Source organism: Gekko japonicus, unplaced genomic scaffold (genome assembly GCF_001447785.1).
Source record: "Gekko japonicus isolate JY-2015 unplaced genomic scaffold, Gekko_japonicus_V1.1 scaffold2647, whole genome shotgun sequence".
Taxonomy (NCBI): Eukaryota; Metazoa; Chordata; class Lepidosauria; order Squamata; family Gekkonidae; genus Gekko; species Gekko japonicus.
This window is the reverse complement of record NW_015169865.1, coordinates 188,353-216,110: the sequence shown is the minus strand read 5'-3', so window position 1 is coordinate 216,110 and position 27,758 is coordinate 188,353. Positions and strand designations below refer to the sequence as shown.

Below are 27,758 nucleotides of genomic sequence, written 5' to 3'. Positions count from 1 at the left end.
TGCCCATCGATTATTGCACTAAAAAAAAGCTTTGGGGCAATGTTCCCTCTAAGCTGTGGAGTCTTGTGAGCAAAACTTCTACTTTGTGAGCTACTGGCATTAACGTTGTGAGCGAGCCATTTGGCTGCTGCATGAATTAGTTTGCTCTGGAGCCACCTCTCCTGAGCTATACGAAAATGTGTGAGCTGGAGGCTAAAAAACTGTGAGCTAGCTCACACTAACTCAGCTTAGAGGGAACACTGCTCTTGGGGGTTATCTTCATGCAGACGTTCTCCTCTTCTTCCACTATCCCCTCTCAGCGCAAGGGATGGAGGCTTTAACTGCCCGCCTTCCAGATCTTTGCAGACAGGAGTGGCTGAAGGGGCCTTGTGTGTGTTGGGCCCTCCTCTACCCCACCATCACAGCCCTACTGGGGAACACAGCATATCCTGACTATTCAGTTGTCCCCAGAAAAATGAGAGTTTGTTCAAGCAGAGCACTAGACCTGGGTTTGTTTGGGGGCTAGCGTGTCCTTTGTGCCCCTGCATGGCAGTTGAAGGCTTCCTGGGGAAAGGAACCCTTCAATCCAGCTCCAGTTTGCTCTGATGCTCAGATATGGGGGGCCCCCTAATAAATTGGGACTAGTTTCCTCAGTAACCAGGGTTTTACGATGGTTAAAGCTCCTGCTTTGTAGAGAAGGAACCATCTCCAGTTGAAGGGCCTATATTTGGATGCAGAAACAGATTGGTGTTGGGTGGAATCAGGAAGCCTTTTTCTGCATGGAGCGAGGCAGGGAGCCCATGAGTAGACTTCCACAAGCCTTCCATGAGCACGGCCTCTGCATAGCCCCCAGGGACGCTGCTGCTCTGTTAGCCCTGTTGATGGGGGTTGGGCTTGGCTCCTGCTGACATTCCACCCATCGCCCCTTTCCAGACAGGAAAAGCCCCTGGAAGGACTGGGCACCATCCACTCTCTGCGCCTTTCTCCCATCAGAAATGGGGGCGGGGGTCTCCTCTGTGTCTCAGTTTAGTTCTCTCTGAGCCTCTGGGTCCCCCAGCAAGTCTCCAACCGGGCAGACTTTGGATGCACGCGATGTTTGGAATGTCAAGACTTCAGCCCCTTTGGGGCGCGCTTCTGCACACCTCAGGAATCAGGGCTGCAGGACCCCAAGCTCAGACCCCTGGACCCTGTTCAGAGCCCTGCCCTGGATGACCAAGGCTGGCCCCATCTTTTTATATTTTTTGTTTTATTTTGATCCCGCCCTCCCAGCAGTCATACCACAACACTGTCACAGGAAACGATACAAGAACAGTGTTAAAACAGACAATTTGAAACCAGACGAGAACCAATGCAAACGAGATGGCAGACCAGTTCGTGGGAGTCCGGAGGGCCTCCTGTGTGGGCGCAACGAGGGGATCCGTGCGCATCTGGTTCATCGGAGGGTGCTGTGCAGATCTCTATAGCACGAGGGGCCATTGAGTAGGACCCGTATGAGCAGGGGAGGCCAAAGCGGTTGGACGTCTGCCGCCTCAACTGGAGGCCGGGCAGAACAGCCCCATTTTACGGGCCCTGTGGAACTGTCATAAATCCTGCGGCAGGGGCCCTGATCTCAAGTCAGGAGTGTGTCCCACCAGGCTGGGACCAGGGCAGGAAGTGTGGAAGCTAAGCAGGGTCGGCCCTAGTGAGGACTTGGATGGGAGACCGCCAAATAAAATCCAGGGTTGCTGCGCAGAGGCAGGCAATGGCAGACCCCCTCCTGAATGCCTCTTGCCTTGAAAACCCCTCTGGGTTCTCCACAAGTGTTGCCTGTGACTTGACGGTGCTTTCCACCACCGCTCTGTGTACAGGGATGTTCTTTAAGAGCCACTGCAGGGGTTGGGAAACCTGGCTTTGGGTACAGTAGGGAGGGAGCTACCGCCAGGCCTACCTTCCTGAAGAAAGCACCTTGTTTGCTAAATATTTGTCCAGGTAACGCTGGGAGTCTGATCATACACCACCACCCCCTCCCGGCCATATAGCCACAAAAAACAGTCAATGGAGGACTGTTTGGGGAGCTGTCCATGGTCCTGGGCAAGGAATTCTCTCTCCCCTCCCCGGGGGCTACTTTTAACCCAGGTGTGTGTGTTGGGGGGGGGGGGACTAGCATAAACTTACAAGAGCTAAAAGTAGAGATGTAAAATTTCCGGAAATTTTGAAGCCCCGGGTTTTTTCCAGGTTTTTTAGGGGGAAAACGGAAATTTTCGGAAAAATTGAAAAAAACGCCACATTAGCATTTCTTTTGTCTTTTGTAGATTGAAAGTCATTCTGTTACTTTAGGAACATAAAATATGACTATGGACATTTTTACTTGGCATGAAATTATCACAACTAGCATATTAAATATATAGTGTATCCAAACAATTATTACAAACAGAATACCCACCCACATGCAAAAACAAAACTGAAACCTTTTTCTTTTCTTCTGACAATAGCATCTCCTAAAGGAAGAAATGCATCTTGTTCTTGCATTGGAGAGTTCAGTTTGTAACCTAGGACTTGCTTGTCCTCAGTGCACAGAAATTAGATCAATCTGATTTGGAAAATATTTGAACACCTTGTCTTAAAATATTTTATTCATCATGTTAAATAAAACATTCCCTAATCAATTTTTTTCCTTTCTTTTCGTTTTTCAATTTTTCCAATTTTTCGGAAAAAAACAAAAAAGGCTTCAGGGAAAAAAACCGGGTTTTTTCTCCGAATTTTTCCGGTTTTTTCCCGGGCCTTCACATCTCTAACTAAAAGGTGCTCAAGGGGGGAGAGTTCTGATCAAGGAAACGGTGGGCAGGGGGTCAAATGCCCACCACCCTCCACAGGCGGGACCCATATCTAGAGTTCTTCCACTGTTTCATTCCTGTGGCTTAAATTATAGGTTGGGGGGGGGTGAATATCACGACTCAGCATCCCAAAAGTAGTGCTTGGCTCCATCTTTACAGGTGAAACCCATCATGTCTGAAGAGGCTGAAAGAAGCAACCACTCAAGGAGGGAGGGGCTCTGTGCACAGAGGTCGCATGCTTGCTTTTGCCGGGTTGCACAGACATTGCCTTGCTGCCCCTGGGATCTCACAAAACTGGCTTCATGTGTCCAGCCCCCCACCCCCACCCCCAGGTCTGGTGCTCCTGTTCCTCCCCCTCTGCCTCCCGTCCCCTTAAACCAGGGCCGTTCTTAGACCAGGCAACTAATGGGGGTGGCGCAGTGAGAGGAGGGCATGGATGCTCTGCTGTGGCTCAGCTTTCCGGTGGCCATCCGTGGCACGGGAGGCGGCTGGCATCCCCTTGTGGCCCTGTGCCACGGCCAGGCAGGTCCAAGCATTGCTACGGGGGGCTTGGTTTGGACCTGGCTGCTGGTAGGGCAGACCTGTGGAGCGGGGCTCGGTTTTGCTCACCGGCCCTGCGCCCTTCGGCTCTTCCCACCCTCCTTCCTGCCCCTTCCAAAACTGCAGCCTCATTTCTAGCGCTGACCGTCCACCCGGAAGATGAGAGCCGTGGCACTGAAGGCGCGGTTTCCCTCTCTTGGATTCGTGTGTTGTGTGTGTCCCCCCCCCCCCAACCTCCGCGCCCTCCTCTTATCCTTTGCGGGGCTCCTGTTTTGTCCACTAACCTTTGTTTTGTTCTGTCTTTTTGTTAACTTTTGCTCAGTGTGAGGGAGAAGTGAGTATTACCCGTGTTCTTAGTGCTGTGATTTCTGTTTAATTTGAAACGCTTCTCATTGTGCTTCTTCCATTCAGAAATTTACTTTCTTGTTTTTGTTTTTTTTTAAAGCCTCTCCTTTGCCCCACAGGGTCCTTTCCCGGGAGCCTGCAGTCGAATGCAACCGGGGATATGGGGGGGGGGGTTTGTCATCGCCACAGATGGAAACAGCTGGCTGGCTGGCTGCTCGCCTCGGGCGTGGGGGGCTGTTTCCATGTCTTGAAAGCCTCCGGCAAGCGGGGCCTCGAAGGCGGTGTTGGGGTGAGCGGCCGGCAAGCAGCGGGGCTGTATGTATGGCCGTGCAGGAAAGCCTGCAGGATTCGGCTTCTTAAATCGCAGCTTGATTCTTTTTTCTTTTCCTTTTCTTTTTTACAATGGCAAAAATAATCTGCTTGACAAAAATGTGTAGGTGGAATCCAAAATGACCCTCCCCCCCAAACTGAAATTTTTTTTAGTGGTGCAAGGGGTCTTGGGGGGGAGAGGTTCTAGGCCTTCCTCGTGACCTCCAGGAGCAGAATAAATTATGCAGATCAAGGAGCAGCATGTGCATTTGCAGAACTGAAAGCCGGTATTTGGAGATGTGTACACACAGCCCTGGTAGTGAAGGAGAGAGAGAGAGAGAGAGAGAGAGAGAGAGAGAGTGTGTTGTGTGTCTGCTGAGATGGTTCATCTCCAGCTTCAGGGCAGAATGATGGGTATGGGGATTTCGACTCGGGTCCTTTATGAAAGAGGGGGAGTCTAACGTCGTGGGTCTCACGTTGCCTGTTTAAGTGCTTGTAGTGCTCCCTTCCACCACCCTGGCCTCTGTCGTCCTTTTCTCCTGGTCCTTGCGTTGCAGCAAGGAAGGGAAGTGGCCTTCTCTACCTGAACCCTGAGCACTGTGTACAGCTACCAGTGCAGAAGTGTCTAGTCTCTTCTGCGGAGGAGGCTAGCTGTTCTCTTGCCTTTTACTGATGTGTGTCGATGGTTTTTGAGCTGTGTGGGGGAAGAGGGATGTCAGCCAGTCTCAGAGGCAGAATGGTACTCGTGGGAACCTCAGTCGGTCCCGAAGTCCCAGAGGATGGGCATATTGTCTGGTAGAAAGAAGTGTGCAGTCTTAGGATGCATTAATAGAAGCATCGTGTCCAGATCACGGGAGGTGGTAGCTCCGCTCTATTCTGCTATAGTCAGGCCTCATCTGGAGTCCTGTGTCCAGTTTTGGGCACCACATTTTAGGAAGGATGTTGACAAGCTCGAGCGTGTCCAGAAGAGGGCAACCAGGATGGCGAGAGGGTTGGAATCCAAGTCTTACGAGGAAAGGCTGAAAGAGTTGGGTCTGTTTAGCCTGGGAAAGAGAAGGCTTAGAGGGGACATGATTGCAGTCTTCAAGTATTTGAAGGGCTGTCATGTAGAAGATGGAGCAGATCTATTCTCTCTTGCTCCGGGTTGCAAGACTAGATCTAATGGGTGGAAATTACGAGGGAGTCATGACCGGCTAAATATCAGGAGAAACTTCCTAACTGTAAGAGTGGTTGAGCAGTGGAACAGTCTGCCTCGGGAGGTGGTGGAGGCTCCTTTGCTGGGCGTTTTCAAGCGGAGGCTGGACGACCGTCTTTCGGGTATGTTGTAGGGCTCTCTTTCAGCTAAGCTCCTGCAGAGTGCAGGGGGTTGGACTAGATGGCCTGCAAGGTCCCTTCCAACTCTAACATTCTGTGATTCTAAGTCAAGGCAGCGAGCAGGGCCAGCATCAGTGTGCCCTGAGGTGCAGCAGCTACCACGTCCTGGGGTTTCCGGCAGGGCCCCCTGCCCACTCGCTCGCTAGGGCCGTGGACCACCGCTGGCCAGGACAGGGGGTGCGTGCTTGTGAGCAAAAATGGGGAGGAGGACCCTGCCTGGACCTCCCCAAAACCTGAACTCGGCCCTGGCCTAAGCGAGACTTGAGGATCCCTGCTCCAGAGGAGCTCTCTGGCCGAAAGCAGACCCGAGTTTGAGGAGTGGCAGGTGGGACTCAACCAGGTCCAGAAGAGGAACGTGGTGCGATGCACTAGATCACTGCTTGGTCAGAAGCTCTTGGGGGACTGGTCAGCTGCCTGCACTTAACGTGTCAGAGGCAACAGCCCCGGGGAGAGTGAGAGGCCCACGTAGGGTGGGTGACTGGCTTCTCTCTTGCCGCGGGGGATGCTTTGCAGAGGCAAGTGTGAGATACCCACGGCGGGTAAAAGTCGAGAATCACTGCCTGCCGCGCTTAAGGCACACCAGGTAGAGGAATCCCTCCCCCCGGGCCCTGAGGGCTTGGCCATGTGTCTTGCAGCACTCTGCCTTGCTGTGAACAGGCAGCATCCCCCGCAGTGGGGTGCTGACTTGAATAGGGAAGAGAGGCAGGGGCAGACTGGCCCCTTAACACGCAGGTAACTTCTTGGCCTTTTCTGCCCTGGTCAAGCTTTTCTGCCCTGAGTCAAGCTCAGCCAAGCGGCTCTGATCCAGGTGGCAGTGATGGGGACAAGAGGTCGATGGTTGTCTCGGCTCAGCTCAGCTGAGATGAGACAACCGTCGCCCTCTCTTCCCCATCACTGCCGCCTGGACCAGAGCCGCTTGGCTGAGCTTGACTCTGCCCCCCAAGGGAGACATCAGCAGAGCTCCCTTTGTGCTGGACCCCCTCCTTCGTCCCTGCAGCTCAGGGCTGCCTGTTCTGGCTGGCAGCGGCTCTCCAAGGTCTGGGGCAGAGGAGGGAGGGCCTTTTAATAGCACCTGCCCCCCGAGAGCCTTTCCCTGGAGGAGGGCCAGGAGAAAACTTGAGACTTCCCGGATGCGCAGCAAATGGGCTCCCACTGGCTCCCAGCCCCCTCGTTACAAGGCACTTTAGCAGGCTGGGGTGGATCCGAGGGATGAGAGAGCCTTCAGGAGTCCAAGCCGGGAGCCATCTGACGCATCGGCCTTGCTGAGGACCGGAAGGGCTGGGTCTGCTCAGTGTCCGTGTGCGAGGTCTTTGGGGAGCACCATCTAAGCCACCTGGAGGTCCACGCTAAGGGGAACGGGTGGCCCCAGGTGGCCCAGTCTTGACAGGTCTCAGAGTTTAAGTAGGGTCAGTCTGGCCGAGTACTTGACTGGGGGGCCACCAAGGAGAAGGCCATGGTCGCTGCACAGAGGCAGGCAATGGCAAGCCACCGCGGAGCGTCTCTTGCCTTGAAAGCAAACCCTCTGGGGGTCACCGTGAGTCGACCGTGTCTTGACGGCACTTTGCCCCACCCTACGGCTTGCTTAGCTGCAGGATGTGGGGAGGTGAAAACTTGGCAAACTGGGCTGTTCCCAGAGCTGAGATCGGAGGTCTTGAACTCGCTCTAGTAGGGTTGAAGTCACACACCCCTTCTTACCTGAAGAGGTCTGCTTGGCTCTAAGGCACCTTGCTGGCAGAGAGCAATGTCCTTTTCAGGCATTGTGGCCACACACACACACACACACACACACAAACCCGGGTCCTCTCCCCACCGTGTGCTGGTAATGCCTTGTCGCCACGTTGGCCGAACAGGACCAGGGCGCGTATTCTGTCTGTGTGTGTTTGCAGCTTTGGTGTGCACAAATCGGCCACGTCTTTCGTAGGGTTCTGGTTTGTATGCACTGAAGCTGTGCACCTAGGCAAAATGCGTGTGTGGCCATTGTTCAGGCAGTACAGCAACTGCATGTATTGGGAGTGCCGTGGATGGCATGTGTTTCCGACACGTGGGGTTGCCAGACTCCCAGCATAAGTGGCGGCAGCGTCTGTGGGGGTAACAGGAGGGCCCGTTCAGTCCAGCATCCGGTTTCCCACGACAGCCAGTCGGTGGAGTGCGCTTTCTGGGGGAGCTTTCTGTTTCCAAAGAGCCGTTACCCCAGGGATACCCCAAGGAGGGATCTGTATACTTGATCACCATTTGGATCACATGGCCTCACCGTGCTCCAGGGCAACCTCTTCAGCTGCAGAAGACGACTCTGTTTTTTGGGTGCCGCTTGTGCCTTGCTGTAGCTCCGTGTGCCAGGCTGTATGCGCTCGGCTGGTTCGTCTCCGCAAGCATGGCCCTGTGCATCACGCGCAGGACTTGGCGTTTGTTTTTGAGCCTGTGTTTCGAAACTTGCAGCCCTCACATAGCACACGAACGTCCTGTCTCCGTGTCTGTGTCCACCCTGGCCTTTGTTTTACCCTGTTTGTGTGCAGCCCGTTCCTGTGAGTCCTTGGTCAGTAGTAAGTTCCCAGAGAGGGATCTTCTGTTTTATCCTGCCTTTCCTCCCAAGGTGCTCGGGTGTGTGGGGGGGTGTCCTCTAAACCCTCTCCCTCCCCCCTCCGCACTTGGTGGGCTGTGGGGTGTGTGTGTGTGTGTGTGTGTGATCCAAGGGGCCTTCGAGGGGCATGCGAGGCCAGATCTTCCCCCTTCAGTACGACCCACCGGACAAGGCTCAGGCCGCCTCTAACGGCTCTCTAGGTTTGCGGGAAGAGAGTTGCATTTGCCCTCTTGCTTCTGGCAGCAGAGCTTGGACTGCCCCGGACACTGACGCAGGCGTGCCCAGATAGTATCAGGGACGTGGCCGTTCAGCGGAAGAACGCCGTTTAGGGCATCCTGGAATCCGAGAAGTCTTTGTGTTAAAGGATCTCGGGCAGCAGGGCTAGGAGGGGGGGACCCCTGTGACCACCGGGAGCTTGCGGGGAGAAGCTGCCAGTCCAGAATAGGTTGCACCAAGCGAGTCTGTTGGGTCTGACTCTGGGCGGGGCAGCTGCTGCCTGGAATCCCGGCCCTCGGATACCTCCCCCCCCCCCGGGGAGGCAGAATACGTTAGCCGCCCTCTTCAGTCCAGGCCCCAAAAGCGCCGCTCGGCCCGCAGCGTGATCTCTTGGTAAACTCTGTTCCCCCTCCATAGGCTGTGCCTGACTTTAACGAGACTAGACCACGTAATTACATTCTCTCCGCCAGCGCATCAGCGGTAAGACGGACTCTCTCCCTCAGCTCTTAGATGCTTTCTCCTTTTCGCTCCTGTTTCTCTAATATTCCCCCCCCCCGCCATCTTGGGTTGAGCACGAATGCCGTTTTCAACATTTTAACGTGCATCATCTGAGTTTTGAATCAAATTACTACTTGATTGCATGCAGACCTTGCAGGCGGTGTGTGTGGGTGGGTGGGTGTTCAGTGGCAGGGTTTGTCACGGGCTGCAGGTTAGCGAGGCTTCACTAGGAAAGCCGGTGGCAGTGAAGGGCGTCTCAGGTTTCCTGCTTCGTGGCTCTCCCTTCATTCTGGTCCTGAGCAGGGGGGGCGGCAGCTGGTCGAGATGACCACCTGCCCGTGTGGCTTCAGTCTTGCATGGTGCAGCATTTGCCCTCTTGCCCCATCGGTACCATCAGAGCTTGATGCAGGGTGACAGAGCTATGCTCTTGTCCCTCATTCCAGACTTTCCCATATTTTCACTGGATGATCCGGGGTGATTTTTGGCCTTTTTCAGGGGGGGGGGGGGGGGGGGTGCCTGGGGCAGGGGAGAGCAGAGGAACAGGCCTTCCGCCGACCCTCCCTCTGTCGGTTAGAGATCCGCGTGAGGAGGGTCCCTCGCCCCAGCAGCTGGGAAAGTGATGGGCCCCCCTCCTCTCCCCCAGGGCTCTGCTAGTTGCTTTCCTGTGCCAGCCCTGGGTGCGAATGTCGCTGGCGGCAGAGCAGCTTTTAGCGGGACTCACCAGAGAGGAGAGTGGCCTGGCCTTCCAGTGCAGAACCTCCTTCCGTGTCGTTTGAAGGGGATGGGGACGTGTTCCCTCCAAGCTGTGGAGTCTTGTGAGCAAAAATTCTACTTTGCGAACTACTGGCATTAAAGCGGTGAGCGAGCGATTTGGCTCCTGCATAAATCAGTTTGCTCTGGAGCCCTCCTTCCTGAGCGAAGGCAAAAAGGTGTGAGCCAGAGGCTAAAAAACTGTGAGCTGGCTCACACTAACTCAGCTTAGAGGGAACACTGGATGGGGTCCCACAAGGTGATTGCTGTGATGGGACCTTTTCCTGGCTTGTCGGGGCAGGCACGGAGTCGTCATCCAAGCGGAGTTTGCAAGGCTCCCCCCCCCCCCAATTGCTGCGGCTGCTGGGAACGGGCAAAGCAGGCGAGCCTCTCCCTCCGGAGGAGACCCAGCAGCAGCCCAGGCAGGTGGATGGGAGCAGACAACTGCCCTCTCCCAGGACTGGCTTCCTGGCCACGCCACCCACGCAACTCTGTGGGGCGGCACAGCGAGGGGGGAGGGCTCTGGCACCCCACAGCTTTTGGGTCCAGGCCGGCAAGAGTGTCGTAGGAGGAGGGGTGTCCCTTCCTTGGGAAGACCAGGTCCCCTGACCCAGCCCCGTGGCCCATCCCCTCTTGCCTCTTCTCACGTGGCCTTGAGTGTGTCCAAACCGGCTGTGCTTGTCTCCCCCCCCCCCGAACGCCTGTCCTTGTCCCCCCCCCCCCCCCGAATGCACGGCGTGTCCCCTCTCTCGTTAAAATGTTGAAAACTTCTTTTTTTCCGCTTGCGCCTCGCTTGCTGGATCACTGGTGGGACGACACTGAGGCCCTCCTGGACCAGGGTCTTTCCTGCAGGTGGCATTCCTAGTGCCAGAGGGAGGGGGAGTGCGGGGAGATCTGGCTGGTGATCAATGTTCCCTCTAAGCTGTGGAGCCTTGTGAGCAAAAGTTCTACTTTGTGAGCTACAGACATTAAAGTTGTGAGCGAGAGATTTGGCCACTGCATAAATTAGTTTGTTCTGGAGCCCTCCTTCCTGAGCTAAGACAAAAATCTGTGAACCAGAGGCTAAAAAACTGTGAGCTGCCTCACACTAACTCAGCTTAGAGGGAACACTGCCTGTGGTGATCTGTGTCTGGGTGGGAGGAGGGGAGCATCAGTGTCGTCTTCACAGGGGGACGCATTCAGACACTTTTTCGTCGCAGTGCTGGGATCGTACGGGAAGTTGCGTCTGCATCGAAAGCAAGGCTCCAGCAGGCCGAAAAGCCACCCTTGGCTCTGCCTTTCTTTCCCAGAGAGGCGCTTCCACAACTCTCCTTCTCAAGGGCAGTGGGCGGAGGCAAGGTTTGTTCTTGTTTTTTGGGGAGGGATGTGACTGCCCCTTCGTAGCAGATCTCCAAAGGGAGAGCTCTGACTCTCTGGCACCAAATAGCTCTCCAGACCAATGCTCCCTCTAAACTGTGGAGTCCTGTGAGCAAAACTTCTACTTTGCGAGCTCCTGGCGTTAAAGTTGTGAGCAAGCGATTTGGCTGCAGAATAAATTAGTTTCTTCAGGAGCCCTCCTTCCTGAGCTAAGACAAAAATGGGTGAGCCGGGGGCTGAAGAGCTGTGAGCCAGCTCACACTCACTCAGCCAAGAGGGAGCACTACTCCGGACCCTAGCGGGACAGACTGCCTGTCTAGGTTTCCATGCCCTTGTTTCCAGTCCAGGCTGTAACATTTTCTCTGTTTGCTGGGAGCTGCAGCTTTTCTGCAGGAAAACCACGGCCATCTCGGCAGAGACTGGGGAGAGGAAAAGGGGACAGTGAAATACAGCCTCTTTGCATTTGGAAAACTGCCGTTTTAGTGGTAAGACCCTGGTGCCCACGGGATTTGCCCCATAGCGAAAGAGAGGAGCTTGCCCTATTTGTTTGACTGTGAAAACTCGAGCTGCAGTGTTAGAAGAGTCAGTCAACAAATATATACACTGCAAAAACCTTATTTATAAATTAAAGTGTTCTATATGTACATGAAGTTGAGCAAACTTCAGAGGACAGCGGAAGACTGGAAGGCCTGGCGTGATCTGGTCCATGGGGTCGCGAAGAGTCGGACTCGACTGTGCGACTGAACAACAAATATGTTCCATCTTAAAAAGTGCATTGTGTATTATTCATAATATTCTAAAACAGGTAATATATTCATTACATGCAATACCAACAATAATAATCAGTATGTACAATCTAATAACTACCAGTCAACTTACATCGTTTTTATACAATCAACCCCAACGGGAGTTTCTAGAATTGTACACCCGCTTCTCCTTGCTTGAAAGTCTTCTAAAGGGGGAAGTTTCCTTTTGTGGTTACATTGAAGTTTAAATTGACGTTTGTTGCTGGTCCTACAAAAGGCCCATTAAGCAGCTGACAATCATAGACGGAGCCCGTTGGGGTTGATTGCCTACAGATGGTTCTAGTCCCCACTGAGTATACCCCAATAAACTTGTGATTCCTGAACAGCCTGGCGGCCTGCCCCTCATGATCCCAGCATCAGGTCAAAAAGGGTCTGGAGGTATCCCCAAAAGGGGGGGGGGTGTTGGTGCATGCTTAGATCCTGCCTCTGTGCTTCTGCGCCCCCCCCCCCAGTGTTGCGCGCTCTCTGTCTCGCTCTCTGTAGCGGCTAGTCCAGCTCTCCTTCCCTGCCTTTGCTGTGAGACGCTTGGCCACACAACTGACTGGTGGGCGGGCCTTTCTCCCAATGCTCGAACCAGCAGCACATGACCCCGTTGAGGGCTTTCTGTGCAGACGGGGGGAGGGAGGGGGGGCTCCAGTGTTCTGTCCCCTGCATCTCTGTGAGCAGAAGATGATTCTCTCCCCCCCACACACACACACAGTTTCTTGCTGTGCTTTCCTGAGGAGAGCGGAGACATGCAGAATCCAACTGCCAGATCCCCTTCCTGGTTTCTTTTTGGGGGGGAGTGTCGGGTGTTTGTGCCTCCTGTGGAAGGCTACAGGCATTCTCTTCCTCCACCGCCTCTGTGTTTGATCTGGGAGTTCTCTCTTTAGGCCGCCTCCCCGCCCTCTGCCGCCTCCTGTGGGCAGCCTTGAGTCCTGCTCCGTGGATGGAGAGCGAAGGCCAGGGGTTGGCGCGCTGGGACACTTCTCCCTCTCCGGACACACCCTGGTCCAAGCAGTGAGGAGAGTCCAGGAGGACCGGGACTCTCCTCGGGGGGAAGGATTTTGCCAGGCCCTCACCAGGGAAGGCTTCTGGGGCATCTTCCGGGGCACCCTTGCTGGCAGGACCAGCAGCCGTGTTCTCCCCTCAGGTTCCAGGCCCCGTGACCTCTGGCTCTCAGGGGTTCCAAAACATCCAGGCTTCTGAAATCAGAGATCCCGTGACCTTCTTTTCCTGCCCCCTGACTCATCAGATCAGAAGAGCCCTGCTGGATCAGACCAGGGAGGGTCCATCTAGTCCAGCCTCCTGTCTCACACAGTGGCCATCCGGTTCCTCTGGAGGGCCAGCAGCAGGGCAGAGAGGCCGAGGCCTTCATAAGAAAATCAGAAGAGCCCTGCTGGATCAGACCAGGGAGGGTCCATCTAGTCCAGCCTCCTGTCTCACACAGTGGCCATCCGGTTCCTCTGGAGGGCCAGCAGCAGGGCAGAGAGGCCGAGGCCTTCATAAGAAAATCAGAAGAGCCCTGCTGGATCAGACCAGGGAGGGTCCATCTAGTCCAGCCTCCTGTCTCACACAGTGGCCATCCGGTTCCTCTGGAGGGCCAGCAGCAGGGCAGAGAGGCCGAGGCCTTCATAAGAAAATCAGAAGAGCCCTGCTGGATCAGACCAGGGAGGGTCCATCTAGTCCAGCCTCCTGTCTCACACAGTGGCCATCCGGTTCCTCTGGAGGGCCAGCAGCAGGGCAGAGAGGCCGAGGCCTTCCCCTGATGTTGCCTCCTGGCACTGGGGTTCAGAGGATTAGTGCCTCTGAACGTGGAGGTTCCCCTCACCCACCACGGCTAGTAGCCAGTGATCGACTGATCCTCCATGAATCTATCTCCTTAACAATAAATCTCTCTGGACAGTCCCACGTTGGGATGCAGGGGTGTGGGGGGGTGAGTACTCCTCGGAAAGAGTCCCTGCCTGTAGAGGACGAGGCTGGACTCCTCTCCTCCCAGCCATGCAGGCCATCTGTAGGGAAGGACTCCACAGATGGTGGAGTATTCCTTAAGGCCCCCTCAAAAAACAACAACACACACCTAGTTCTGACTATGATTCCCCCCATGAGAGGATTCAGAGTGGGTGTATCCACTAGAGCAGGAATCCCCAGAATTGGCACCTTTCCTGGAGCCCACCAGGTGTTTTCAGGAAGTGGGAGGGGCCCGGGGGGCTTTTGCCCGCAAAGTTTCTGATTGGCCACTGGAGAGGGGTTTTTTTTTTTTTTGGCCATGCAGGTTTTTCAAAATGTTGCTTTGGCAGCCGCTGCCACCACAGCAAAAGCGTCTCCACTGTGTGACCAAAGGGAAGCCATGGCAGCCATCTGGGGATTGCTCCCCACCTCCTGTGCCGGACTTGCAGAGGTCCCCGGAGGCTCAGAAATGTTGGGGATCCTCGGTCGAGAGGAGGAGGAACGATCAGTCTCCAGAGTCTTCCCAAGGTGGGGTGCAGGCAGGGTCCATTCAGTGGCAGGCATCTTGGGACGTGGCTAGAAGGCCGAGGGGTGTTCGGATCCCACCACCAGCCAATGGAGTCCTCCTCTTTCCTCATCCACAGTTCTGGGCTGTTAGAAGCTCAACTTTGCATCTTTCCCCCAGGATCTGTATCTGGCATCGAAATCACCCACGTGTTGAAGTGGACTGTCTGCTGGGGAGAGGGATGTCAGAGCCCCTTCTGGGAAATGTGCGTGCTGGTCTTTCTCCCCTGCCTATTGGTTGCACTGTGCGTGTTCTGTGTGTTGCGTTTTGTGTGTTTGTTCCCTACTTCTGAGCTGAGCCCCAGGAGACGGCAGCGGATGGCTTTGTTGTGCCCCAGACAGAGTCCCGGGGGGGGGGGGGGGGGATGCAAATGCTCACAGGTGATAGCTGGTGAAGTTAGTGGTTAAGCATGTGAGCTGTGAGCCTGGAACGCCCAGGTTCCAGCTCAACCATGAGCTGAACACTTGGTCACAATCTCTTAGCCTTGGACATCTCCCTCTGTAGTATGGGGGTGCCTTATCTATACATGTCCCATCTTTTTGGCATTAACACTTTGAAGACCTCGTTTGAAATTTTCTAAATCTAATAATTTAAATGCACTGAAAAGATCTCCCAGTGGGAAATGAAGCAACTGGTAACATCAAGTTGGTGGGTTGACCCCACCAGCCTCTGACTTTGGCTGTGCCCTTGTCGCTTGCCAAAACTTCCTTCAGTGGGGCTTGCTGGCCTTGAGAGAGGACAAGCGCCCAGCTTCTTGGCAGGGTCTGATGTCTGGGGGGGAGCAACCTGATCTGCTGCCGTGGGGGGGGGGGCAACAGGGCCCGCTTGTTCCCAGCGTGAGCCTGACGGTCTCTGTGCTGTGTCCCTGCGATCGATCGCCGGCCGATTGCGTTGCGGGATGCTCTTCTCCGATGCCTTCCAACGCTGATCTGCACCTCCTTTTCCTGTTGTTCTGTGGCCCCCACAGCTGTGGAGTGACGAAGTGGAAAAAGTAAGTATTTTGGCTCTGTCCAGTTCCTTTGCTAGAAAATGTTGGTAGAGAGCATGGCGAGGTATTGGGAGGGGTGGGTGGGGTTGAAACATGAATGCTGCAGAGAGCCGTTCCGTGCACTCTCTTCTGTGGCACATCTTGCAAGCCAGTTCGCCTTTCTCTGGTGCGTGTGTGCGTGCGCATTTCCCCCCCCCCCTTCCAAAGGCTTTTGAGTGACACTAACGTTGGCATCCAGTTGGGGGAACTGCACTGTGTCTGCTGCACTGGTCAGTTGTTAGCTTCCAGTAATCAATTTGGTTTGCTAGTTTTAATTTCTCTGAAAGAAGTGTTTTACCCACCGGTGCCAGGTATCCCGCTCTGTGTATCTGGAAGACTGCTTAGGGATGGGGTCTGCGAGACAATCCCCCGAAAGATCCACGACTGAATCCCGGGTGCATCTTTTAAAGCCACAAAATGATGTCAGGAAAGTGTAGGGTTACCAAGTACCTACCGCGAATCGGCGGGGGACACACAGTTCTTGGCGGGGACATTCCCGCGGGGAAAACACACACGCTGCACTATACTGTCGCCCAGACGTGACGTGGGCACGTAGCCGTGCGACACTCTAGCAATGGGGCTGAAAACTCGATGGTACCATCGAGTTTTCAGCCCCATTGCCAGAGCGTCACCCGGCTACGTGCCCAGCGTGCTGACGTCACATCTGGGCAACAGCATAGTGCGGCGTGGGCGTGTTACAGGCAGGAATGTTCCGGCAGGAAAGCATGTTTCCTCCGTCGATTCACGGTAGGTACTTGGTAACCCTAGGAGAGTGGGGTCTCTCCCTTAGCGCCCTCCTCCTGGTCTCAGGTCCTACCCCATCCACTGCTTGCCCCCCGGGCAGAACCTACAGTGCCTGTGTGTTTCCTCGCGCGAGCAAAGAGCATCTGAGCGGGCTTGTTCGCAAACGGCCAAACTGATGAGTGCCGCTCCTCCAGTCCCCCACGGCAGCTGTTTATCAGTTAAAAACTACGGTGGAGGTCTGACCATCTCCTCTAGGCTGATACTTGCTGTAGGCAAGACCACGAGGGCCAGTGATTCGAGCAGGCCCTTTGGAACGTGCCCCAGAATCCCCTGCAATGTACAGAAGCTCTTGGGCATGATAGGCAGAGGCTTTGAAAACATGTGGCACGGTGGTGCCTCTGCTTCTGTGTCATTCATTCCCCATCAATGCAAAGTATCGGGTTCCCCCTTTTTTAAAGAAAAAGATCCCTAGACTGGTTTCTTGGAGGAGGGCTTTATTGCTGATTAGTGGCTTTTTTTTTTTTAATGTAAGATTCAGTTAACCCTCTCCTCAAGTGTGGCAATAAAACAATTAGATCTTCAAAATACTGAGTGGTATCCAGTTGCATCTTCTGCTGCAGGGACACCCCCCCACACACACACCCCTGTAGGTCCTCCTGATGCCGCCCCCCCCCCAAGGCATTTAATGGGAATTAGTGGGACACTTTGGAAGCAAGTAGGCAGGATAGTCTTGTTCCTCTGCTGGGGAATTGAGTCTGGATCCAGCCCCTCGTGCCTGGAGACTCTCAAGCCAGGATTCTTGCTGCCGATGATTCTTGTGGATGGCCCCCCGGGCCACGCTCTTTCTGCAAAAGGAGATGGTCTTTCGGACTCTTTCAGAAGGCACCAACCAGACGAGGGGTGTCACGGTGTCACTAGAGGCAGCGCCAGTCCTGGATTTTAGAGCTTTTTTTTCCCCATGCGCCCTCTTTCTGAGAAGCGCACGCTCCTGGCAGCAGTCCAGCTCCTCTTCAGGAAGGAAGTAGCTTAAAGCACACGTCTTGAGGGGCTGCGTGGCCGTTCTGAACGTGCGTATGGACATGTGGTTGCGCAGACTGCAAGTAAACGCGTGGCCTGAGGACGGCGTGCCTGGGCAAGAGTGGATCTGCCAGCAAGGAGTGCGTCAGGCAGCCTGAGCCGGCACGGGTGCCCCAGGCAATGTTCCCTCTAAGCTGTGGAGTCTTGTGAGCAAAAATTCTACTTTGTGAGCAAACTGGCATTAAAACTGTGAGCGAGCGATTTGGCAACCGTATAAATTCGTTTGCCCTGGAACTGTTCTTCCTGAGCTAAGACAAAAATGTGTGAGCCGGAGGCTAGAAAACTGTGAGCTAGCTCACACTAACTCAGCTTAGAGGGAACACTGGCCCCAGGGCCTCTCCAAATCAGTGCCGGTTTCTGCCTTTGCTCCAGATAGGACCCCTCCGTTATTCTCTTAAACTTCTGGCCGAAGACCAACATCCCGAAGAAAGACAGAGAATTGATATCTATTTTCCTCACAGCGGCCAAAACAGTTGTGGTTCAGCGATGGGAGCTTCGTGATAGGCCCTCACTGCACCGATGGCTTATCAAAGTCTGGGGCCTTTTTTATCTTTGGTGAACTCTCAGACCAGGCTTGTCCAGGCAACTAAGAAAGGTCCTTCTGTTAATCCAGTGCTAAAATGGGCTCCCTTCACTAAAGCTCAGAAGGGCTCAGAAGCGCCTAATGGAAATCCAGGATTAGAACCTTACTCTCTCTACTTATTTGAATTAATTATAGTCCCTAAGGTCTCCTTGTACCAGTAGTAGTAAAGTAAAGGTAAAGGTTCCCTTGCTTGAAAGCCAGTCGAGTCCGACTCTAGGGTTGCAGTGCTCATCTCCGTTTCAAAGCCAAAGAGCCAGCGCTGTCCGAAGACATTTCCGTGGTCATGTGGCTGGCATGACTAAACACCAAGGTGCACGGAAAGCTGTTACCTTCCCACTGAAGTGGTACCTATTTATGTACTTGCAATTTCTTGCTTTCGAACTGCTAGGTTGGCAGGAGCTGGAACTAGAGACGGGAGCTCACTCCGTCATGTGGCGCACTCGGGTCTCGAACTGCTGAACTACCGACCTTCCACAGTCTGCAGTTCAGCGTCTTAACCACTTGAGCCCCCGCAGCTCCTATGGTTAATATGTTGTGAGCTCATGCCGGTTTCTGCCTTGTGTCCTGGACTAATTTTTCTGTTATTTCTCATGGTTGTAAATCCTGAAATAGTATCGTAATGTAATTACTTTCTTGAGTCCTAGGAAATTGGCAGCACTGAGGTGGATCGAGGCCGTACCCCTTCTTAGTGCAAGTGGAGGCATATGAATGAACGCTTCTCCATACTCCCCCCCCCCCCCTTGCCCACGTGTAGAAAAGTAGCCATGGCATGGAGGAGGAAGAGGAGGAGGAGGGGAAACCAGTCTGCTTCAGTCTCTGAGAGTGCGCAGACTCCGAGAGGGGAGAGGGGCCTCTCCAGATCCTTTTCCTTCTCCCCCCCCCCCCATTCCCCTTGATGATTCCTCCCGGCCCTTCACTTGTAGCACGCCACCTTCAGGGGGGGCCCAGGTGTCGTTCGATGACAATCCGGCTTCACGTTCACCGTTGAGCCGCAGTAACTGCACCTCTTGCCACCTGGGCAGGTTTATTTTTGTGCTGGGGCTGTGTGGCTCAGTGGTAGAGCATCTAGCCGGCCTGCAGAAGGTCCCCAGTTCAATCCCCGGCACCTCCGGCCAAGACAGGACCAGGCAGGAGGGGATGTGGAAGCCCTTTCTCTGCCTGAGGCCCCGGAGAGCTACTGCCAGTCAGAGTAGACAAGGCGGACCTTGATGGACCATGGGGGGGGGGGCTGATTCGTCATGTGTATGCTGGCAGAGTTCCCCTGGGACTGTCCCCCCTGGGAGGGCCTGTCTTGGCTGATGAGGCTCACACACAGGCACCTTTAGGGCCGCAGGCGTCACCAGGGGCTGCTGGGTTTTGTTTCGAAGGGTCCCCCTTTCATCCTGTGCACCTCCTGTTTCCCCAAAAGTGTTGCGTCTGCTTCTCTGTCCCCGGCTGCTGCTGCTGCTGCTCTCTGGTTCCGTGGAGGCTCTGCCCTTCAGAATGGAGGCAGCCACCTGGGGGGAATGAGGAGCTGAAGGAGTGTCGCCAGCGGCTCTTGTCGCTTGTTCTGTGTCCTTGAGGCCTTCCCGGATCCCACAGGGTCCCTTTTCTGTGTTCCAGGCAGAGCACGAGCTCCGGGTGGCCCAGACGGAGTTCGACCGGCAGGCAGAAGTCACTCGCCTCCTCCTGGAAGGGATCAGCAGCACCCACGTGAGGAGAGGGCAGGGCGGCCGCTTTCCGGCATCGGGTGTCAGGGGGCAGGGTGGCTGGGTCCCGCCAGCAGCCTAAATTGGCAGGCGGCTAATCTTGGGGGGCCTCAGAAAACCTCCGGCGAATGAACCTTCTCTCACTGCCCAGTGGCAGCACTCGCTGTTGCCCAATGAAGCCGTTAACTTAAACAAGGTTACGCCACACAAAAGTATGTCATAAGTAAACAAACTCGTATAATTACAAAGGTTATACGTGTGCTTCATTCCAAATATAATAGTAAGCATAAATAAATAAATATAAATCCAAAAAGAAATCAACCCTGACTGTTCCCTGGAAGGCCAGATAATGAAACTGAAGCTCAAATACTTTGGCCACCCAACGAGAAGGGAGCCCTCACTGGAGGAGAAGACCCTGATGCTGGGAAAGATTGAAGGTCAAAGAAGACGGGGACGGCAAAGGATGAGATGGTTAGACAGTGTCATAGATGCAACGAACATGAAATTGAGCCTACTTCAGAGGACCGCGGAAGACCGGAAGGCCTGGCGGGATCTGGTCCATGGGGTCGCGAAGAGTTGGACACGACTGTGCGACTGAACAACAAAATAAATAAGAGAGAATACAAATACAACTACATTTAAATCGAAAGTCAAAATTCAGCCTCAAAGGTGTCCATTCCAAACACTTGAAAAATCTGAGCCTGTTGTGGGAGTACATCAGTGCGGAAGAACTGAATTCTGGAGGGGGTTGCGTTCCATCATGAATGCACCTTATTACCTGTGAAAACTGACTCCACTTGTAGAAGGATCATCAGCTTTGAAGAAAAGGATCGTTAGCTCTTGAGAAGGAGAGTTTCGAAACAGCTTTTATCGATAGCTCGTTGGGTGTGGATCCTTCCTTGCTACAAGCTTCATCACCCCAACGAAGTCGGGAGGAAGCAAACTTTCTTACGCAGCAGGATAATTCTTTGGCAAGTTTTCCTATGTCAGATTTTTTGAATGTTTGGAATGGACATCCTGTCAGGTTCCTTAGTCAGGTCACACCACACAGGGCTTCATAAGAAGATAACTGTTTATTAGGAGTTCCAGTACTAAAGAACACGTGTACAGCTTGTGTCAGGAATAGCCAGCAGTATAAGGGCCTCTGACTTATAGTAGAACCAAACACACACCCCTTGTAAGCGTAAGCCAATGATTATAGTTCACGCGGGTGGGCAAAAGCAAGTGGGCAAGCAGGCAGAGACTAAAGCCGTTAACTTTCCCAGCCGAGTAATTGCAGCTGGAGACTACAAGGTCAAGCAGGAGATAGCGCTCAGTAGCTGGACAGGGAACAGCTGAGGAGGAGAGCGTCCCCCCCCCCATTCCAGATCTATGGCAGGGCTACCTGACACATCCCCTTGAGACTGAATTTTGATTTAAATGCAGTTGTATATGTATTACATCTTATTTATACTTCTATATTTGGGATAAAGCCCATTTATAACCTTTATAGCTATGAGTTTATATATTTATTATGTATTTTTGCATGGTACAACCTTGCTTAAGCGAACTATTCACAGCCCTGTCCCCTGGTTACATAGGCCAGTGAAGCAGGGCAGCGGGAAATTCAGGACAGGCGAAACGAGGCATCTGACTGGTGGAGTTTGCTGGTGGCTCTGGCGGTTTTTGAAGAAAGGTTCAAATGAACGGTGAATTGGGGGGTGTCTGTTGGCAGTTATTCTCTGGGGGGGGGGAGCTGCCCATTATGGCTTGTGAGCCTCGCAGAGCCCGCCAAAGACTAGACTCTGGTGACCCAACGGGGCAGAGCTCTTGCTCTGAAAGGGCCAGTTGGCAAACAGCAGGCCTCTGTTCCAGTTAAGACACACACACACAGCTCTTCTGCGTTGCACGGGGTGACCTCAGAGCACTATCCCGTTGGGTGTGTTGCCTGCAGGACGCAGTAGACTGGCTGTGGCACAAGGGGAGAAACAAACTCCGCAGCCCCCGTCGGGTGCAGGATGCTGATGGCACAGTTCTGTGCCACCCGGCCTAGGTGTGAGCCGAGGGATAACAGGGCTCTACTCAGAGGCCCCTTCGAGAAACCTCTTCCAGGTGTCCAAGCCCAGGCCAGGGTCTCCGCTCTGGTCACTGCCACAAGACGCCGTTGTTGGGAGTCCCCAGTCGCTGCCGCCGTGCCTGATGGGTTTCTCTTGTGTGCTCTCTCTCTCTCTTCAGGTCAACCATCTGCGCTGTCTCCATGAGTTTGCAGAAGCGCAGGCCACGTACTATGCGCAGTGCTACCAGTACATGCTGGACCTTCAGAAGCAGCTGGGCAGGTAGAGGGACGGAGCGCTCTTCCCACAAAAGGTCCCGTCTGGGGAAAGACCCTCTCAGCAGCCCTGCAGCTCTGGGGCATCCAGGCCCGCTTTGGCTGGCCCTGGTCCCACCCTGCTCCTCACCCCACCACGGGTTAGATCCATCCGCTCTGTTCTGAAGGTGGGCGGTGCTTTCCATCAACAGAGGAAGCAAGCCTGCCCTCAGTGCAGAAAGAGGAGGCGCCTCAGCTCTCGGAACAGATCCCACGGGTCCCGTCCTGTCGGTTTTTAGGAGGAGGAGGAGGAGATTGGATTTATACCCCGCCCTTCACTACCCAAAGGTGTCTCAGAGCGGCTTACAAACTCCTTTCCCTTCCCCTCCCCACAACAGACACCCTGTGAGGTAGGTGGGGCTGAGAGAGCTCTGACAGAAACGGCTCTTTCAAGGACAGCTCTGACAGAACTATGGCTTGCCCAAGGTCATCCAGCAGGTGCAAATGGAGGAGTGGGGAATAAAACCCGGTTCTCCCAGATTAGAGTCCGCACAGGTAACCACTACACCAAAGAACAAAATCCAGCTTCCTGAACCCTCAGTACCACTCCACCCTGCCTCACCCAGAACGGAGGCAAAAATAGACTTGGGCTAAAAGCAGGGGGCGAATGGCCTCTACCTCTCGGCACTGGACGAGGAAAGGCCCTCCCTTATTCCACTGGGCGGGCTTTTTCATGGGCATCCTTGTCAGGCTGAACGTTGGCTGTAGGTGTGCGGGATTCAACCCCGCAAGCCAAGCTAGAGAAGGTATTCTGCAGGAAAGGCGCCTTTCCAACACAGCCGAGCATTCTGACCTGAGCCAGTCGGTTTTCTGAGGGATGGTGAACCTCAGCAACATCAGTACGTTGTTGGCTTCCCAGGCTGCTTTTCCTGTCGGGGGAGGGACTCCTCTAGAGCCGTGTCTTTGGACAGGTGTGTGACCTTCCCTGAAACAGCCGGGAGCAACGTTCCCTCTAAGCTGTGGAGTCTTGTGAGCAAAAATTCTACTCTGTGGGCTACTGGCATTAAAGTTGTGAGCGAGCAATTTGGTTACTGCATAAATTAGTTTGCTCCGGAGCCCTCCTTCCTGAGCTAAGAAAAAAATGTGTGAGCCAGAGGCTACAAAAACTGTGAGCTAGCTCACACTAACTCAGCTGAGAGGGAACACTGGCCGGGAGTCACTTGAAAGATGTGATGAACATGCAGCCTTCAAAGGCTGCATACCCAGAAGATGAGCCATCTCTTGACTTCAGCGTGTGATGCTGGATCAAATGACTGGTCCACCTATCTCCGTCCATGCGGCCCGGCAGCTGGTCTCTAGGGCAACCAGAGTCCTTCCCTTTCACCGGACATTCTGTAGCTGGAGCAGCCAGGGATTGAACCCGGGACTCCCTGCACGCAAAGCTGATCTTCTGCCCCAAACTCTGTCTCTGTCCCCTGGCTTCATAGTGCATCACAGGAGTGTGTCTAGAGACCGGGTGTGTGTGTGCGCGCACACCCTTGTTCTTGGGCTGCTTTTGAGACCCAGTGTCATGCAGCCCCATCCCAAGGCGCATTCAGATGGTGCTGAGAGCTGCCTGTTTCTCCACACCACGATCTAGAGACCCTTGGCCGGAGTCCAAATGTGTGTCTCTCTCAGATACAGGCTGGGGAGGGCAGAAGGGGGCACGGAAGCATTTGCCTTGGTGGACGGGGGTTGGGCCTGGAAAGGAAGGTCCCGTGTTCCACAGATCTTGGCAGGTCTTCTCCACACACACCTCATGGGAATGCCACTGCCCATACTGGTAATTCTAGGGGAGGTAGAAGGTGGGAGCAAGATGTGTCATGTGGGCACAACCCCCAAAGCCTCCGGGTGAAGAGGCCCTGCCTGCTGCTTGGGTGGCTTTCCGGGAAAGGAGGTGGGGGGGGGGGGCGTGCAGGAAGTCTGGTTGCCGCCAAAGAGCCGCTCACTTTCTGCTTTGTCTGCCTTTCCTTTCACGCTCCCAGCTCCAGAGGAGAAATGTAAGTAAGATAAAGGCAGTGGTGTGGTGAGACCAGAGAACATCCTTGACGCTTCCCGTTTGCCCCCCTTCTACACAAGCCAAGTGTTAAATACACAACCCACACGAGAGTCTGAAGGAAGGTGCACCGAGACCGTGTCAGCCCAGTGGCGGTTTGTTGGCTGTTCTGGTTTGGAGTGTGGTTTTTGCCTTGAAAGTCCTGAATGGCTTCTGACCGGCCTAGACAAGGGGCCACACCTTCACCCGCGCAAGCACACACCTGTGACCTCAGGTCCGCCACCGGCAGGTTGCCTTAGAGGCCCCTGTTCACTGGGAGGAGGCTGGGTTTGTTAACTATCCACCCCCACCCCCCCGTGGGCTTCCTGGGGACCTCCCCTTTGGCCTTCTAGACAGCGGCAAGAATGGTGCTATTCCAGAGGGGTTTTCCGTTTGTCACGTGACTGCATCTCTTAACTAAAGTCCATTCCTGGCACCACATCCGTTTCTTAAGACTGCTGTTCGCTTTTATTCTGCCGCTGATTGCAGTTTTGGTTGCTTTCCCTGGCTTTGCAGTGCATCGGCTTTGTGTGGTCAACTGCCTTGTGCACACTTCCACGGCAGAAAAGCAATATATAAACAGTAGAAATTGGGGCGAGAACTCTTAGTGAATAGCTTTTACAGCCCCCCCCCCCTTTTTTGTAGTTTTCATATGTGTGTGTGTGTGTGTGTGTGTGTGTGTGTTTGTATGCTCCTGGAAGTCATGGCGACCTCTGGTTTATGGACCCCTACTGGGGGCCTGGAGGATATTCAGAGAGGGGGCTGGATAAAGCCTGCCCCCGCCTCCCGACTGCTGGTATTCCAAGGAGGCCTCCCATCCAAGTACTTGCCAGAGTCAGCCCTGCTTCGCTTCCGACATCTGAGGAGACTGGGCTTGCCTGGGCTATCTGGGTCCATGTGACAGTCCGTTTTTTAACGTATAGTGGTCACTAAACCTATCCCTTCAGAGGGTGGCCCTGGTGCATTTTCTTGGAGCACAGTATTAAAACCACTTTTTTCCATACCCATGTGGGGAGCCCAGTCAAGGTGAAAATTTAAATTGTCTGAACCCTGTATGCTATGGGGAAGAGTCTCTCAAACAGCCGCCTCCCTCATTTCCAGTGCACTGGAGAGGCCTTGTTCCATGGTCCCATTTGCGGCAGTTCGATCTACCAGATTATTTCCTTAACACATGGGAACTATAAATAAAACTATAAAAGCTACAACGGGGTTGTTGTTGTTTTTTTGCTGGATATTGATAGAGACGTTACTTCAGCGGCTATATTTTAATAGCTGTGGCTTTAGCTTAGACGTTCCTCCTCATTGGCACTTGAGTCCGAGGCTGCGCTCAAGTCACCGTGACAAAATCGTGGGTTTTAAATTGTGGTTGGATCCATCCACGATTAGCCAGGGCATTTGAATAGAGGCAGTTCAACAGACGGGTTTCCTGTCAGCATCAGACGGGGGTTTCAAAGCAGAGATTGCTAGCCTAACTATGATTCGTCGTGGCGTCTGAATTCACAAACCACAGTTTGTTGGGTGGCTGGCGCTGCAACTTCTGGCTAAGGAAGATGTCCTCTCTGCTGGGAGGTGGAAGGGGCCAGGGACAGACAAACAACAGTTTATGCAGTAACCAGTATTTTTTACTTGTGTTATGTAGACTAGGGTTTGTTCTGATGTCTCAGGGTAGCTTATAAATGGTTTTGGTAGAAGAGACTGACGTGTGTATCATCATGGAAGGTTCGGGTCTTAACACTCTTCTCCCTCCCTCCTTCTACCCTAAAGGCTTCCTGGGACATTTGTGGGCAACGTAGAATCCACGTCGCCTCCCCCCGCCACTGCCTCCCCTACTGCCTTGGCTGCTGCCACGGGCCCAACAGTGCCCACCATTCCAGTGGTGCCCACTGTTGTTGGCGCACCCAACTCTGCCCCGACTGTAGAAGGTCTAAACCCCAGTGATGTTAAGCCCCCTGCCAGCGGGACACGGAAGGCCCGAGTGCTCTATGACTACCAGGCGGCTGACAGCAGCGAGCTCTCCTTGCTTGCCGACGAGGTGGGTCTTCTTAACCTTCAGAGGTGCCAAGTCCGTTCCCAAGCTGTTTCTGCAGAGGCCGGTGAGGCTCAGTTGTGTGGACTGTGGCCTGCCCAGTCTGGTGCAAAAACCAGTTGCTGCTGTTTTCTTCCTTTGGCCTCAGCCTGGCTTTGAATGTGTGTCACATTGCCCAGGGGACAGGGTTGCCAACAAATGTCCTCTTCCTTGGTGTCCTGTCTTCTTTTGGGCCCTTGGGGGAAAAAAACTGAAGAAGATATCATCTTTTTGGGTTGGCAGGTTAGGAATATTCTTAGCAGCAATTGTCGCAGCTTAAAGAGGAGGGGCCTTTAAAATGAGATCTGTCATAGTGACCACTTGTTTGAAGTAGTCAGTTGGGAAATATACCCTCTTTTTTGCTTTTCAAAATACAGTGGTAATCTTACCAGCGAAGTGATTCTTGATGCCGTATCCTCTTGCCATTTCCCCGTGCGGAAGTGTGGCTGGGTGCTAAAGTGCAGCGTCAACAGCCCACTGTTCACCTAGGAGTGCTGCAAAACACGTCCTAGGGAAGGGGTCAGTGCACCACAGTGCAAAACCAATAAGCAGTCTGCACAGTCAGCCCTTCCTGCAAAGAGGAAGGACCAGTTTCCCCTTAGGCCATCCCTGAAGACTGTCTTCATTTAAGGACTACGGTTTGGGGCTGAAAGTGTAAGACCTGTGCGGCCTGAGTAGCAGTAAGGCTTACTGGCTTCTCTCCAAACCCCCCAACTATCAACGTTGCAGAGGTACAAGGGAAGGGCTGGATTGGTTTAATTGCCCTTTGCCCAGGTGGGTCGATAAAAGTTGTCTTGGATACCTCTGTTAATACAACTTGAGGCTGCTTGCTCGATAGGCAGTAGTGTCCGCTCGAGTGAAGAGGAAAACCAAGCCCTGTGCATGAACAGGAGTCTCCCAGTCTTGTACTTTAAAGGGGGGTCCTGTCTAGCAGGGTTTTTCCCACGTGTTCAGACTGTCCCAAAACAAAGATAGCTTCTCTTCGGCAGTGGCTGAAGTTCCCTTTCCTAGCATTGTGCTTAGGGAAGACGGGGAAGGGATGAGGACTCACTTGTGTGAATGGGCCACCGCGAGGCGAGCCCTGCCACAGAACTCTCTCATATTGGGGGTTTTTCTGATGGGAGTTGGGGTTCAAATCCAGCTGCCGGTCAAGTACGGAGGCAGTGAAATAGTGCCTGTCTGAACCTGGGAGAGGGCCGCGTGCCCACCATCTCAGTCCCCCATGCTAGCCAGTCATCCCTAGGACCCTGCAGTTTTTCAGAGGCTGCTTTTAACCACTTAGTAAGAAAGTAGCCTGTGCAGTTGCCTTTTTCATATGCACGTAGAGATGTCCGGTGGGGCACAAAATACATAGGCGAACATAAGAACCAGTGTATTTTGCCTCATGTTGAATTGGGGGTAAAAATTCAGGGGTGCATACCCACTTTATTAACGAGTTGCTCTGTGTTTCTGCTGGAGGCTGAATCCACAATGACTTTTCTGTGGTGTTTGTTTTTGTTTTAGATGATCACTGTGTACAGCCTCCCAGGGATGGATCCCGACTGGCTCGTAGGGGAGAGAGGCAATCAAAAGGGGAAGGTGCCCGTCACCTACCTAGAACTGCTCAGTTAAGCACCTCTGGGAAAGGAGCCTTCAAGCAAGACTTCCGCCCCTCTGTCTCCCGGCGCCTTTGAAAAAGGCTGGCCGACTTCATCCAAGACCATTGCTCTCTTCAGGGCCAGATTTCACTGTTTGGATTGAGGCAACCGAGGGGGTGGGGGGGTGTAGTGAGGGTTTGGGTGTGGGCACTTTCACCTCTCCCGTTTCCGATCAACCAACCATGCACACAACTGGCTTGAGGGGTTAGCAGTAACTAATTTCTGGATTCCCTCTAGTTTTAAGACCCTTGCGGCTGACTAATTAAATGAACCCCACCCCCTTTTTCTCTTTCCTTAGAACGGCAATGAATTTTCATAGGTGCAGCAGAGATTTTTCTAGACTTCGGTTGACCTGTCGTGGGAGGTGCCTTTTTCAACCTGGCCTGAGTTGTTCGCTACTTGTCGTCCCCGCCCCCCCGCCCCGCTTGTCTGCTTCTAGCCATTTTGTGCGTTTTCACCTGAGTTAAGGAGAAACTGGCTTATTTCCACCCCAAGCCAGCCCTTTGGCTTTTCCTTAA

At 53.8% G+C, this 27,758-nt stretch overlaps 1 protein-coding gene across 1 annotated transcript in view; it reads left to right on the top strand.

Annotated features, from left to right (window-relative positions):
- The window catches only part of SH3GLB2 (SH3-domain GRB2-like endophilin B2), a 48,555-nt gene extending 21,156 nt beyond the window's left edge, over positions 1-27,399 (top strand). Inside the window, exons 5-8 of the mRNA XM_015417419.1 lie at positions 19,092-19,181; positions 21,392-21,492; positions 25,303-25,570; positions 27,107-27,399. Coding sequence (XP_015272905.1) covers positions 19,092-19,181; positions 21,392-21,492; positions 25,303-25,570; positions 27,107-27,214 — 567 coding nt within the window. The 3' untranslated portion in view covers positions 27,215-27,399. The remainder of the gene's footprint in view (positions 1-19,091; positions 19,182-21,391; positions 21,493-25,302; positions 25,571-27,106) is intronic.
- The last annotated feature ends 359 nt before the right edge of the window (positions 27,400-27,758 follow it).